This window comes from Empidonax traillii, unplaced genomic scaffold (assembly GCF_003031625.1).
Source record: "Empidonax traillii isolate 1590-97213 ecotype Southwest subspecies unplaced genomic scaffold, ASM303162v1 scaffold2140:size64023, whole genome shotgun sequence".
NCBI classification, from domain to species: Eukaryota; Metazoa; Chordata; class Aves; order Passeriformes; family Tyrannidae; genus Empidonax; species Empidonax traillii.
Window position 1 is genome coordinate 2639 of NW_020957333.1, and position 12921 is coordinate 15559.

A 12921-nucleotide genomic window follows, 5' to 3' on the forward strand; every position below is an offset into this window, starting at 1 on the left:
CTCTCGAGGAAGACTGTTCCAGACCACCCTCTTGGTAAAGAAATGCTCCCTCATGTCTAGTTGGAACCTCCCCTGGAACAGTTTTGAGCCATTCCCAGGTGTCCTATCCCTGGATCCCAGGGAGAAGGGCTCAGCACCTCCCTCTCCACGTCCCCTCCTTAGGAAGCTGCAGAGCAACAAGCCTCCCATTCTCCAAAGGACACAAGCCCAGAGCCCTCAGCTGTTTGTCACAAGATGTGCCTTCCAGCACTAGATCTGCCCTGGAGAACTGGTATTTTGTGGGAAAGGACGTTCAGAGATGTTAAACATGGAAAGCTGGATCCTGCTAAATCCTGCCCTTAGGACAGGAGAAGGTGAATGTAAGGGAAGGGGAACCTTGTCCTTGCTCCAGCCTGGAATTCCTCTGCAGACACATTGCTGGCTGGAGCCTCTTAGTGCCACCTCAGGCACTTTGTCATCTTTGTGGTGGCATCTGGGCACAGGCAAGAGTATTGGTCTCCCTGGTCTACTCCAGTAGCTGCAAAGAGTTGCAGCGCTGGGTCAGGCAGAGTTATCTTCCTCCAGAGCCTGCTCTAACCCTCTTCCAGTGGGGTAGGACCAAGATGGGACACCCACAGATCTGTGCTCACAGCAGGGCAGTTCCTACCCTCTGTGGGCAGGTGACAAGGGTGACAGGCTGGGCACAGGTCAGTGGGTGGTGAGCAATTGTATTGGACATTGCTTGCTCCTCTTGGGTTTTTTTACTTACTATTGTCATTAATATTATTATGTTTCACATTGTTTCAAACATTAAACTATTCTTATCTCAACCCACAAGTTTTTTTTTCCTTTTTTTCCCCCACCCCACTTTGGGGCTGTGTGTGACTGAGTCGCTGTGTGATGTTTAGTTTTCGGCCGGGGTTACACCACGACAGAGGTTCATGGCAGAAGGTTTGGAGATGGAGATGGAAGAAGATCTGTAAGCTTTGGTTCTGTCCCTTGTCCTGGGAAACACCACAAAGTGCTGTACATTGAGGGACACCTACTTCAATCAAGAAGAAAAAATTCCTTTCTGAAAGCCCGCTCAGTCCCCCGGACTGGAGGAAAGCTGGATTTTTCAACAGATTGTTGTCTTGGATCCTCTTCACTGGAATTCTGTGCTTTGAAGGGGGAGAAAAGGTTTAATGGGTTCCTGTTTGCTGTATCCCTCCCAAAATTAAATATACTAAAAGAAAAATCAACTCTTTGGGAGCTGAGTTGCATAATTGCAGCACTCTTTTTTTAAACCTTTTTGTTTGCTTTGACAAGGTGTGGTGGTTTTAATCTAGGCCTTCCCTGGTTACCAGTTTGTAACCGGGGAAGGGGCAGTGTTCCCAGTATTCCATACGATTTTTACTCAAATCGAGGTATAAATAAGAAGGGAGGTTCAGGAACAGTGGGTCCCTGCATTAGTTTCACTTATCTAAGGCTGAGGCCTGCAGCATCCACTGGCCTGCCACGTGGAGGCTTGGAGAGTGCTGGCCATGTGTGTGTCAATCCTGTTTTTTTCTAAGGGACATGGTGAGATTTGTTTTACTAGTTATTTTACTAATTCTCAGGTTTGATTGCATATATCTGCTCAGTGTCCCTTTTTTGTTTCCTTTTGTTCCTTTTCCCCTTTCCCTATTCCTTTGGGAGGTGTTTGGATTCCCTTTTGCTGTGTACAAAGCATCTTAACTGTAATATACATAAAATATATATTTTTTTATATAACTAGCTTGGTTTTTGGGTTCTTAAATTTGCATGGTTTTTTTCCTTTGCCCTGGGGGAAGTAGGAAGGGGGAAGAGAGGAGCTGCTACTGAGGGGGTTGAGCATTTGGCAGGGAGCCAAGTCCGAACCATCACACAAGGCTAAAGCCTTGTCCAGGACCTTGGAAATGCATCCAGCATTGGTTCTGCAGTGCTCTGAGGGGCACTTTTAATGTGCAGCTTCACAATTTCCACCCCAGTCTGCAAGAGAGCTGTGACCAAGCTCTGAAACACGTCCAGGGCCGGGGGCTGAGGGCAGGGCTGGGGCTGCACAGGATGTTGGGGCTCTTCTTTGCCCCATGGAGCAGGGAACGATGGCTGCCCAGGTCTCTGCCCTGAGGTTCCTTCTCCATCCCTGGACAGGCATCCTGCCCCACACTGCCCTGCAGGCCCTGCCACGGTGCTGGCCTGGATGGCTCTCAGAGGGTTTTGTCCAGCTTTGAAACCTTCAGCTGGGGCTCCTGGGGCAGGTCAGGGAGCAGCCCTGGGCAGCCAGGATCGGGGGTCACTCTCAGGGGTCAGCTGGGCTCTGCAGGCTCGGTCCCCCCAGTAACAACACAACAGCCCAAAGTTTGTCTCACTTTTATTTACATAATTGCACAGCCCGTTTCCCCATGACACTGGAACGTGTTGGGTCAGACACTGATTTCCCACATCCACAAGCTGAACATCTCCTCTAGGAAGGAGGTAAAGACTTAAAGAGTGGCTACTGGGTTTTGCAGGGGCACATGCAACAACTCCAATTATTGGCAACGACAATAAAGTCAAGGAAGCTGAGTGCAGCCGTGGCTGCCCTACAGCACAGGGCCCCCACTGCCCCAGCCAGGGGCTTCTGGCTTTCACAGTTGCATATTAGGATCGACAGTGGGTCTCCTAACTGGAACACTGGCTCCATTAAGTCCTTACTCGGGGGATGTGGTGTGGGAGTGCACGTCCCTTGTCACCGGCCAGAGCTCGGTGCAAGGCCAAGCTCCTGGGAGGGAGCCAGGGATGGGAAGGTGAAACCACTCCCCCATTTTTCTCCACTGAGAATGTCCTGGTGACAAGGGGTTTGTTGGGAAGGGCCTGAAGGAAGGGGCACCCAGGACAAGGCACAGGGCAGTGGTGCAGTGCCCGCTGCCACGGAAGGGTGTGAGGAGCGGAGAGTGCCTGGGTGGGAACAGGATGGGACTGGAGCAGGGACTGGGACTGGGACTGGAGCTGGGCTGCAGCAGCCCCTCCTCCAGGAGCACCAGGGGCAGAGTCATCCCTGCACGACTGGGAAAAGGGAAGGTGCCCGTGGGTATGTGGCAGAAGGGAAGGGACAGGCGGGGGGCTGGCCAAGAGAGGGGAGCAGAGATGGGCAGCCTTGCAGAGATGGGCAGGGGATGTTCCCCTGTGGTCACACGAGCCCCTCATGCTCAGAACAGAGACCAGTTCGGAGCAGCCCACAGGGACCCACCACTGGGCACAGAGAGGCTGCTGAAAGATGTGCCAGGGTATCCCTGAGTTGCACGAGAACCCTGGCACAGAAGAGGGAGGAGAAGAGCCAACAGAACCCAGGACTGGACAGATCCTCTTGGGATCCACCAGAAACTTCCAGCCCAGAGTCATGAGACATGTAAGGAAAAACATCCTGCTTTGCAGCTAGAGTGGAGGAGGAGGAAGAGGAGGAGGAAGGATGTGGGGTGCTTTGAATCCAAGAAATGACAGGTCTCTAGCAGGGCATGGGGTTCAGCAAAGGGGCAGAGGGACACAGTGTGTCACACACATCACCACCCACTGCAAGGACACGGGCACCTTGGAGCCTGCCTCCTCTCTGCTCTCTGCCCTCACCATTGGGAGCAGAGCTCAGGCTCCAGCCAAGCACACCCCTCTGGAGAACCCGGTAGGGCAGTGGCAGCACCAGCATCCTCACAGCCTGCACCACACAGCAGGCTCAGGGGAGCTCAGCACCACGCACGGGCACCACATGGCAGGGTGGCAGAGAGGCAAGGACCAAAGCCAAACCAGGGAGACCCTTGGCAGACGGGGCACTCTGAGACAGAGGGTTTTGACAGCTGAATGTGCTGGAAACGCAGGTGGAGGAGAAGGAACCCCAGCCCCACAAGAGAAGGGACCCAAACCCATTCTCTGGGAACCAGCGAATTGGGAGAGTTTCACTAGAGGACACAACAGGCAGGCAGTGCTGTCAGGGATGAACTCAATCCCAGCAGCTCCTCTGGAATGTGCAAATAAAGCGCAGAGACAGCCAAGAGCACCTGCGTCCTGCCAGTGCCGCAGGGCATGGCCTGTCCCCTAAGGTACGTGTGGAACTGATGCTACGGGAGGTCCAGCCTCAGGATGGTGAAAGGACATCAGCAAACGGAAACTTCAGCCTTCTGGGGTCAGGAAAGGTCCTTTCTCAGTCGTTTAAAACCAAAAGGCAATGGTGGGCTTAGCTAGTACAAGCCATGACTCTCCACCCTTGGATCCTCCATCTACCTTTGCCAGACATACCAAGAGCTGAGTGCATCCGAGTCCTGGGGGTGAGCCAGGACAGGCAAGGAAAGCATTTTGTGAGATCACATCTGCACTGGAAAAGATCTCTCTTTTTGAAACTTATATCTCAAAATTACAGTACTTTACAATACAAAATGTCTCCATTCAGTATTATGTCATTTTACTCCTTCTGGGATTATAATAATTATTAAAAACACTCAACTTTCTAGAAAGGACAGAACACCATGAAAGAGACCAAAGAGTAACGGGAAGGCTGCTGCAGTATTATCAAAACCAATTTAGTGCAAAGGAGAAGGGGCCTTTCAAGAACGGATGATGAAAAGTGTTCTTTATATGCTCATTTGGAGAAAAGGCATTGATTTAACCTCTGAATGAGATCAGGCTGCCGGCTTCTATCCTGAAGCTTAGAACATCTACACAAAAGGACTGAAACACAATATGCATGGCCATTAAAAAATAATATTATATATAGATATATATATAGAGAGAGGGAGATATTTTCCACGTATGGTATTTAGTTATGGGAAAATGTCCCTGCAGAGAGGCATTTTCTGCCATTGGGCTCTTTTGGGCCACTTCACACACAGACACTGATTATTTGTCTGTTTGACAAAGTCTAAAGTAGGTGCTGACCGCAGAGTCCCTTTGTGTGGGATGATTGTTTCCTGTTGCCCCCACAGCTGCCCGTTCCCCGGGCACGTGAGGACACACAGCCCTCCTCCCCCTGGGCCGGCTCAGACGGTCGTCTCATCCGCGTTCTTCTTCATGAGCTTGGCGGAGAGGAGGGAGTGGGGCAGGGGGTGAGGGCTCCGCGAGGATGGGATCATCAGGCGGACTTTCTGGTTGGTCCTTCGCCACTCCGAGTACAGCTGGCAGTGGTAGCGGAACGAAACCTGGCGGGCGAGAAGGCAGCGTCTGTCACCAACGCCTGTCCCGCCAGACGCCCTCAGCCCTCTGCCTCTGGGTGTCCCTGATGCCAGGGCAAGGGACACAGCTCTGACCCCGACACGGTTTGGGGCCCAAGCCTCTGACGGGGAATCAACCCCTTCCTGCTGAGAACAGGCTGAGCGTGGCACAGCCAAAGGGGCTTTCTGGGCAGCACTGGCACAGCAGGATGGGGTTTGCTCAGCTGGGTTTGGCTCCAGGTTGGTGAAACGTGGCAGGGAGGAGCCACGACTCGCCCCTTCACCCAGCCCCAGGCTGCACCGAGCACCTCGTGTGGCCAAAATTAGTGTCTGAATCCAACCTGCCTCCTCCCATCTCACAGCGCCCAGTGAACCTCCTTCACCCTTCCCAAAAACCTTCTCTCTTCTGTCTGCAACAACAGGACAGCAACTGGACTCGTGTTTCCTGTCAGCACCTAGGCCTGGGAGACTTGTGCCCCAGGAGGGAGAAAGGGCAAGATGCAAAGGCTGGAGGGACCCGGAGCAGCCCAGCAGAGGCAGGAGCTGGCCCTGCAGTTTTGGAACAGCCCTGCGAGAGGAGCTTCAAGCTCGGCTTAAATACCGAATCCACTCAGCCACTCATCCAAACCAGGCCTTCATCCTTTGTAAAATTACAGGAAGCATTTAGCTGGCAAGTAGGAAGTACCAGGAACCACATCTGGCATGGAACAGTCAGTTTTCCAATTACTTCTATTCTGGCCTGAGGTAACTGAACTTCTTGATCTGTGCCCTCCCCTCCTTCCCGTTGCAGAGGTGCTGTGGCAGTGAGGTTGTTTGCTGCCAAACACATCTCCCAGCCTTCAGAGACAGTGTGGGAATGGGGAGCTAGTGGTGGAAACCTCAAGGAAGGCTCCTGCTCCACAGGAGGGAGCTGCAGCCTCAGTCACAGCCTCACTCACAACCCTCCCACCCACTACAGACGTCACCCCCCACCCACATATCGGCCTCCTGTGCTGCACAGCTGGGGCAGAACGCGGGAAATGTGAATAAAGGGGCTTCTCTTAAAGTCCTTCTCTGCTCAAGGAGATGTGAAACACTGCAGAATTAGAGACATTTTAGTCAGGACTCGTTTTTCACACACAGAAAAAAAAAAAACATGAAAAAAATCCCAAACCAAACCATTTTTCCATTTCCCCCCCATTTCCAGCTTCTCCAGATCAGTCCTGGGAAGAAGAGACAGAAACACTTCCCCTAAGGGTTCCAGTTTTACCCCGGCTTTCTACAAAAAGAAGCCTCATGCAGGAATTTGCAGGATGGAGATTTTCCTCCATGGCTCCAGCTCTGCCCCCAGAAACTCCCTCTGCAGGCCCCCCCAGAGCAGGGGCTGCTGCAGCTCCAGCTCAACCTGCCCTGGCTCCCCAGTCTGTGGGGGAGAGGAATGTCCAGCCACAGGGGAAGGGGTTACTCTGAGAAATTGTAGCATGAGATGGCAGGGAAATGTGCTGAGGCATTTATACTGCCCACAGAACTGCCAGCTTTTTGGGGTCCTACTTTTTCTCCTGCAGCAACTGCACCCCTTCCCTTCCCCAAACGGTGCTTCCCAGCAAGCAGTGGAAAAGGGCAGCAACAGGGCATGAGCACACACAGGGCTTGGAACAGGAGAGCCAAAATGCAGATCCAAACCCAGAAATCCATCCAGCAACAGAACACAAAAAAAAAAGGGAATGGGAAACAGAGGGAAGTCCCTGGCCTGGGAGCCCTTGGAGAGCAGCCCTGTGCCCTGAGGAGGAGCTGCCCAGCCCCACTGGGCTCTGCTGGCAGCGCTCATGGGTGCCACAGCAAACTCCTGCTCTCCTGAACTCCCTGCCAGCTGCAAGCTCCTGGCTCCCTAATTCAGCACGTCCAGGGATGCCAAGAGAGGCCTCTGCAGGAAGTTCTTTCCCAGCATGAACCAGTTCAACCCCCAGAAGGGTCAAGTGCAGGTTCCCAGGAATCCCCAGTGCCCCCCAGGCAGCAGCAGTGGGCCAGGGCAGGCTCCAAGAACTCCAAAACCCAGCATGAGAGAAGCCAGAGGTTTCCCCAGGGCCAGAGTGTTCCTTGCACACATCTTCTTACAGACACCTTAAAAGGGTAGTGTAGGAATTTGTTTAGCTGTGGGCCAGACACCCCCAAGGCCAGTCTGCACCCCCTCTGGGCATGGCCAGTGTGTGCTGGGCAGCATAAAACACGGAGGGACATGATGGCAGATTATTTAGGGGTCAAACACACTCCAGATTTTACTTTTCCCCTGAACTACCCAGATACCAAGTTTGTGTTTCTTCTTGAAAACAGGAGCAGACACCACAGATGGGCCACTGCCTGCCCCAGCCCTGCTCAGGCACATCTGTGCCAGGTACATGGCACCCTGGGAACACGGCTCCCACGCCAGTCTGGAAAGCAGGTGGTAGGAAGTGGTTTCTCATTCTCAGCAACAACTTGAGCAGCTCCCATGGGAAGACAATTGAAGGGCCATTCAAGAGGAAGAGCCCAAGGTTTTCTCCCCTGTGGAGGCAGAACTGGGGGGCTGCCCAGTGAGCAGTGAGCCAGTGCTGCTGCTCGAGCAGGAGCAGGGCCTGGCAGCCGGCACTTACCAGCGTCCAGAGGACGTAGATTGTGAAAAGTGCAATAGTGAGTGCTATGAGTCCGATGGCCTCCAGCCGGCTGTTGAACTGCAGGTGGTCCTGGGCCCCGCGCAGACACAGCCAGCCGGAGATGGCCGCCAGCGGGGTGATGAACAGGAAACACACCATGTCACAGAAAAGGGTCCTCTTCTCATTGCGGGGCCCGGGGTCCTTCAGCCACTGTGGGAAGGGCGGGAGAAGGGCGTTAGTGGAATGGTGGGAGAGGAACTGCAGTGGGAAACTCCCGCCTGCCCCGGGCACACTGGGGGCACCTGGAACGGGCGCTTAACTCACAGACACCTTCTCCAAAACGGAGCTACAGAGTGCCAAGCCTATTTTTAACAACCAACAAGGCACAGGGACGACACAGCTGAAGAATGTGTGCAGGGGAAGGCAGTGGTGAACCCAGGAGCTCCCAGGCTCTTCACAGGAGCAGGGAGGAGCAGGCAGGGGGAGGTAGGTTCAGTAAAGCCCAGCTTACGAAAGACCTGACTGGTCTTGGACTGTGCTTCAACAGAAAAAGGTCCATGACTCTGTAATTGGTGTGGGGGCTATGGGAACCAGGGGCACTGGGGTCTGAGGCCGGGCCAAGCCATAAGGGCAGCTCTCCCAAATCTTTCTCTCGGGTTCCTTGGGAGAATTGTGGCATTTTAGAGTTCCACTGGCAATCGCCAAGTGTTCACTTCTTCTAGGAGTCCCAATTTGCTTCTAGTGTGGGTTCATTGTAGATACTTGACTTCAACAACAGCAACTGTTCTATTTTCCTGGGATTATGGTATTTTCGGCCTTTCCTTTTTTTAGAACATCAAGCAGCTGTGGTTCCAACTGATACCAAATTGTTACAGCGAAGCTTTACTGGGATCTGTGTGTGCTGGGCTGCTGGATCCTTCCCTCTTCCCTGCAGGAAGGCAGGGCTGGCCAGAGAGACACAGAGAGGGCCCAGAGGGGAGCAGGGGAGGGGGCACAGGGGAGTGCATTTCTAACTCCAGCAGGGATGTTCAGAGAGACAGAGCAGAGGGGGAGGGATGGGAGGAGAAGCACAGCCAACTTTCATGGAAATGGGAAAGGGAAGGCGGAGACGGCAAACCCAGGCAAGGAACAGGGAGGTGGCTGGGCTGGTCAGAGCCACATTAGCAGCACGTTCTGCAGCTCCTGGGACTGAGCTGGAGCCGAACAGAGGAAAGGACACTGCAGTGACAGCAATGAGCCTGGCCAGGAGCGTCACCTGGGAGGACTGATAAGCGTGGTATTTTAGAGATGTCACCTGAAGCATCTGAATGCTCCTGTGGTAACAGACAATAAACTGCCATTGATTTGAAAGCCATTCTGAGCACAACCTGATGGCCAGACAGCCAGAAGGAAATGTCTTAGAATCACAGAATCATTAAAGTTGGAAAAGACCTCCAAGATCATCAAGTCCAACCATCAACCATCACCATGTTCACCACTAACCCATGTCCCCAAGTGCCACTTCCACATGTTTTCTGAGCACTTCCAGGGACAGTGACTCCACCACTGTCCTGGTTGCCTCTTCCAATGCCTGACAATCATTTCAGTGCAGAAATTTTTCCTAATATCCAATTTAAACCTGTGCCCCTCCCCCAGCCCAACTTGAAGCCTTTTCCTTTCCCTCTGTCACTTGTTAAGTGGCAGCAGAGCTCCACCCTGGCTCCACCCTCTTGTCAGGGAGTTCTGGAGAGGGAGGAGGTCACTCCGAACCTCCTTTTCCCCAGGCTGAGCCTCCCCCCAGCTCCCTCAGCTGCTTCTGGTGCTCCAGCCCCTTCCCCAGCTCCATTCCCTTCTCTGGACACTCTCCAGCCCCTCAATGTCTTTTTTTTTTTTTTTTTTGTGAGGGGTCAAAAACACACCCCAGGATTTGTGGTGGGGCCTCACCAGTGCCGAGCAAAGGAGGACAGTCACTGCCCTGGCCCTGCTGGCCACACTACTGCTGGTACAAGCCAAGTGCCACTGACGTTCTTGGCCACCTGGGCACACCTGGCTCCTGTTTAGCCACTGCCAAAAGCAGCACTGCCAGGTCCCTCTCCACCAGAGAGCTTCCAGAGCAGGCAGAACTGTGGTTTGGGCAGGAGCTGAGAGAAGGGAGACAGCCCTGCAGGTCCCCCTTGCTCTGGAGGAGATGAGTGTGACGAGCTGCGTGGGGACAAGAAGGACACACGGTCCGGGCAGTGAGGGGGGACAGCAGCTCATGGCATGTCCTTGGCAGCCCTGCCAGCTGAACCTGGCCATGCCTGCTTCAACTCCCAGCTCTGCCCACTCCAACCAAGACAGGGCTGACACAGCGCTCGGGTGTGTCACCAAATCCCCCAGACCGGACAAATGTCCCTGTACAGCAAGCCCAGAGCACCTCGTCCCCCAGAACAGGACATCTGGGGGCACTTCTGACCCTTGTACAATAAGAAGCTCAGGGACTGAAGGCAGATAGGTATTTTACTGCATCTTAATTCTGTTTATATTCCTTGTGACCCTTGAAACTCCTTCTTCCTCCCCAAGATGGGAGCAAAATATGTAAAGACAGGAAGCAAATGAATTTCCTTTTGTAGCAGTTGATTTACTTTGCCAATATGCACTGACCCAATTAAAAAAAAAAAGAACACAATAAGCCACCCTAAGGGCACAGCAGCACATTAGTGCATACAGGACTTTAAATAAACCTTGCAAACAATCCATAAAGTGGTCAGGCAGATTAAACAATTTTTGTAGGGAAAACTATCAAGTAAACATGGGAAAGCAACAAAAGCACAACTTGGTCTTCTTCCAGCAGTTTCCACACTGCAATCATGTCTGAGACTGAAGGGAAGGAGGCAGAGCTGGCTGCTTGCTGCCCACTTGGGCCACAAGCTGGCTTCCAGAGCCTGCTGGAAACAAATTCTCTCTACTTGTGTGACAAGAAGTTATTCTGGGTACAATTGTATTCCTTTGTCCTCCAGCATGATCCTGAGGCTTTCCCAAATGGTGGGATCAGAAGGGAGCTCATTTCTTGGAGCCACAGCAGGGCTATGTGCTGATGAGAAGCTGACCTTTGGGTGCTGCTGTGCCTGTGAATCCTGGGTGAGCCCAGGTGATGGGAGGCAGGACAGGGGCAGGCAGAAAAGGGCACCAGGACATAACCAGCTCCTCTGGAAGACAAGAGCAGAGCTCAAAGCATATCACAGCAGTCTCCCAGCCAGTCCATCTCAGCACCTGCATGTCTTGGGGCAGGGCTGCATTCTGCCCCTTGGGACCAGTGGGACTCTCCCAGCACTCAGCACCTTGCAGTCTTTCTGAGGGGTTATAAAAGAGTGTTTTAAAAACTAGCTTCCACTGATTTTTGCAGCTGACTGACCTCCTGTGTCTGGATAGCCATGAGCTATCAGCCCATCTCACAGCCACACTGCACACAGCCCTCCCGTGCCCTGTGGGACCACAGGGACCAGCAGCCTCCACCCAGCAGGTGCTCAGGTCTCTCCCAGCCCTGCAGCTGCTCTGCTGAGCACCAGGAGCAGCATGACCTGCCAACCTCACCAGCTGACCCTGCCACAGAGTTCCCCAGTGCTCCACAGTGAAGGTATCATGCACAAGAATTTGGATGCATTACAAATCATCCAACGTCCTTTCTGCCCACCAAACAGTTACCCTGTGGCTGCTCAGGTGCTGTTGGGTTTCCTTCTGCTGCTGACCTGGTGCCTGGCTACACAGGTTAGAAAACAACAAATGACCTGGACTCACAGTAGTACTACTGGTCTGTCCTTGCCCTGAGGAACATGCTGAACCAAAAAATACAACTTCAGACAAGAGACTGTCACATCCCTTCTCCAGGCCTGCACCAAACCTCCTTGCAGGCCACCAAGCTCCACAGGCAGCCCCAGCAGGATGGTCCTGTTTCCTTCACCAAGATGGGAAGGAAAGTTTTCTGACAGAGTACCCAGGAAGCCAAAATTCAAACATGTTGCACCACGACACGTGCACCTACAGGAGCACAGACCTGCACCTCAGAGAAAGCCCACTGGTCCTCTGGATCATCACAGCACAGACAGGGCTGGACAAAGTGGGGAAGATGGACAGGCAAGGAAGACACTAGTGCTGGTAAGTGCCAAGAGCATGTGGATGAAGTGTTTCCCACTTTGCCCCAAAGAGGCCATTGCAGTTTGCAGAGCAGTGCCAAGAGGATCTTGTGCTGGATCTGAGAAGAGCATCCCCAGGCAGCAGACACAAGCATAGAGAGAAAGGAAAAGATTGGAGGACTGGGAGTCAGCTGGAACCAAGAGGGATTTGTTTTTCATAGATCCAGGAGTCTAACAGAGGTTTGCACCGAGCAAGGAGAGAGATGGGCTGGGGAAGGGTAGAGGAGCACAGATAAGACAACAAGTGCAGTGAGTCCAGCACCAGAGTTCGAGGAAAGCAAAGGGAAAAGTCTGTCTGTGAGGAAGATAAGGCTGGAGGAAGGGTGGGGGAGAGCTTACATCACAGCTCAGTTCTGTGAACTGGAGGGGAGGCAGCGAGAGCTGCACTGGGCACTGTGCCCAAGCCAAAACTTCTTTCCCTAACCACATAAACAGGAGTAACATCACAACTCCTGCCTGCAAACCTCCCTTTGCAAGTGCTGGGGATGTTCCCACAGCACCTCCCACACCCACAGAGGTGAGGGACACCCAGGCAATGGAGCAGGACTGCACGTGGCAGACCCACAGGAGGTGTCCCCTACTCCAGAGTGATCCACACAGCCAAGCAAACACCTCAGAGAACTTAAAACACATTTTGTTGCAGGTGACACTGTGTTTGGAAGTTGTACTTTCCTTAAGAGACAAAAAAAGAAAACTCCACTACATAAAATATCCAGTTTAAATGAACCAGAAGTATCAGCAATCACTGAAAAGGAAGCATCTTTAATCAAAATTGCACAATAAACCCAAAGGAAAACAGTAGGAGCAAAAAACTGTCAGGCTTCTGCACAGCACAGCAGCACCCTTGGAAGGAGGAGCTGTTTTGAGGAGGCAAAGGGACATGCAGGGATCACTAAAGCTGCCCTTTTTAAATAAAGCTGTTAACACACACACTGCTGGAAAACACCTGCACTGAAGACATGGAAGCAGAACGTTCTTGGAATTCCATCACAAGACTTGCTTGCAAGG

At 52.8% G+C, this 12921-nt stretch overlaps 1 protein-coding gene across 4 annotated transcripts in view; it reads right to left on the reverse strand.

The window, feature by feature from the left end:
- Positions 1-4687: 4687 nt before the first annotated feature.
- MARCH2 (membrane associated ring-CH-type finger 2) overlaps positions 4688-12921 on the reverse strand; it is a 34038-nt gene continuing 25804 nt past the window's right edge. For all 4 annotated transcript variants that reach the window (XM_027909453.1, XM_027909452.1, XM_027909456.1 and 1 more), the window contains 2 exons: positions 7763-7972; positions 4688-5141 (listed from right to left, as the gene is read on the reverse strand). In XM_027909453.1, coding sequence (XP_027765254.1) covers positions 4983-5141; positions 7763-7972 — 369 coding nt within the window. In that variant the 3' untranslated portion in view covers positions 4688-4982. The remainder of the gene's footprint in view (positions 5142-7762; positions 7973-12921) is intronic.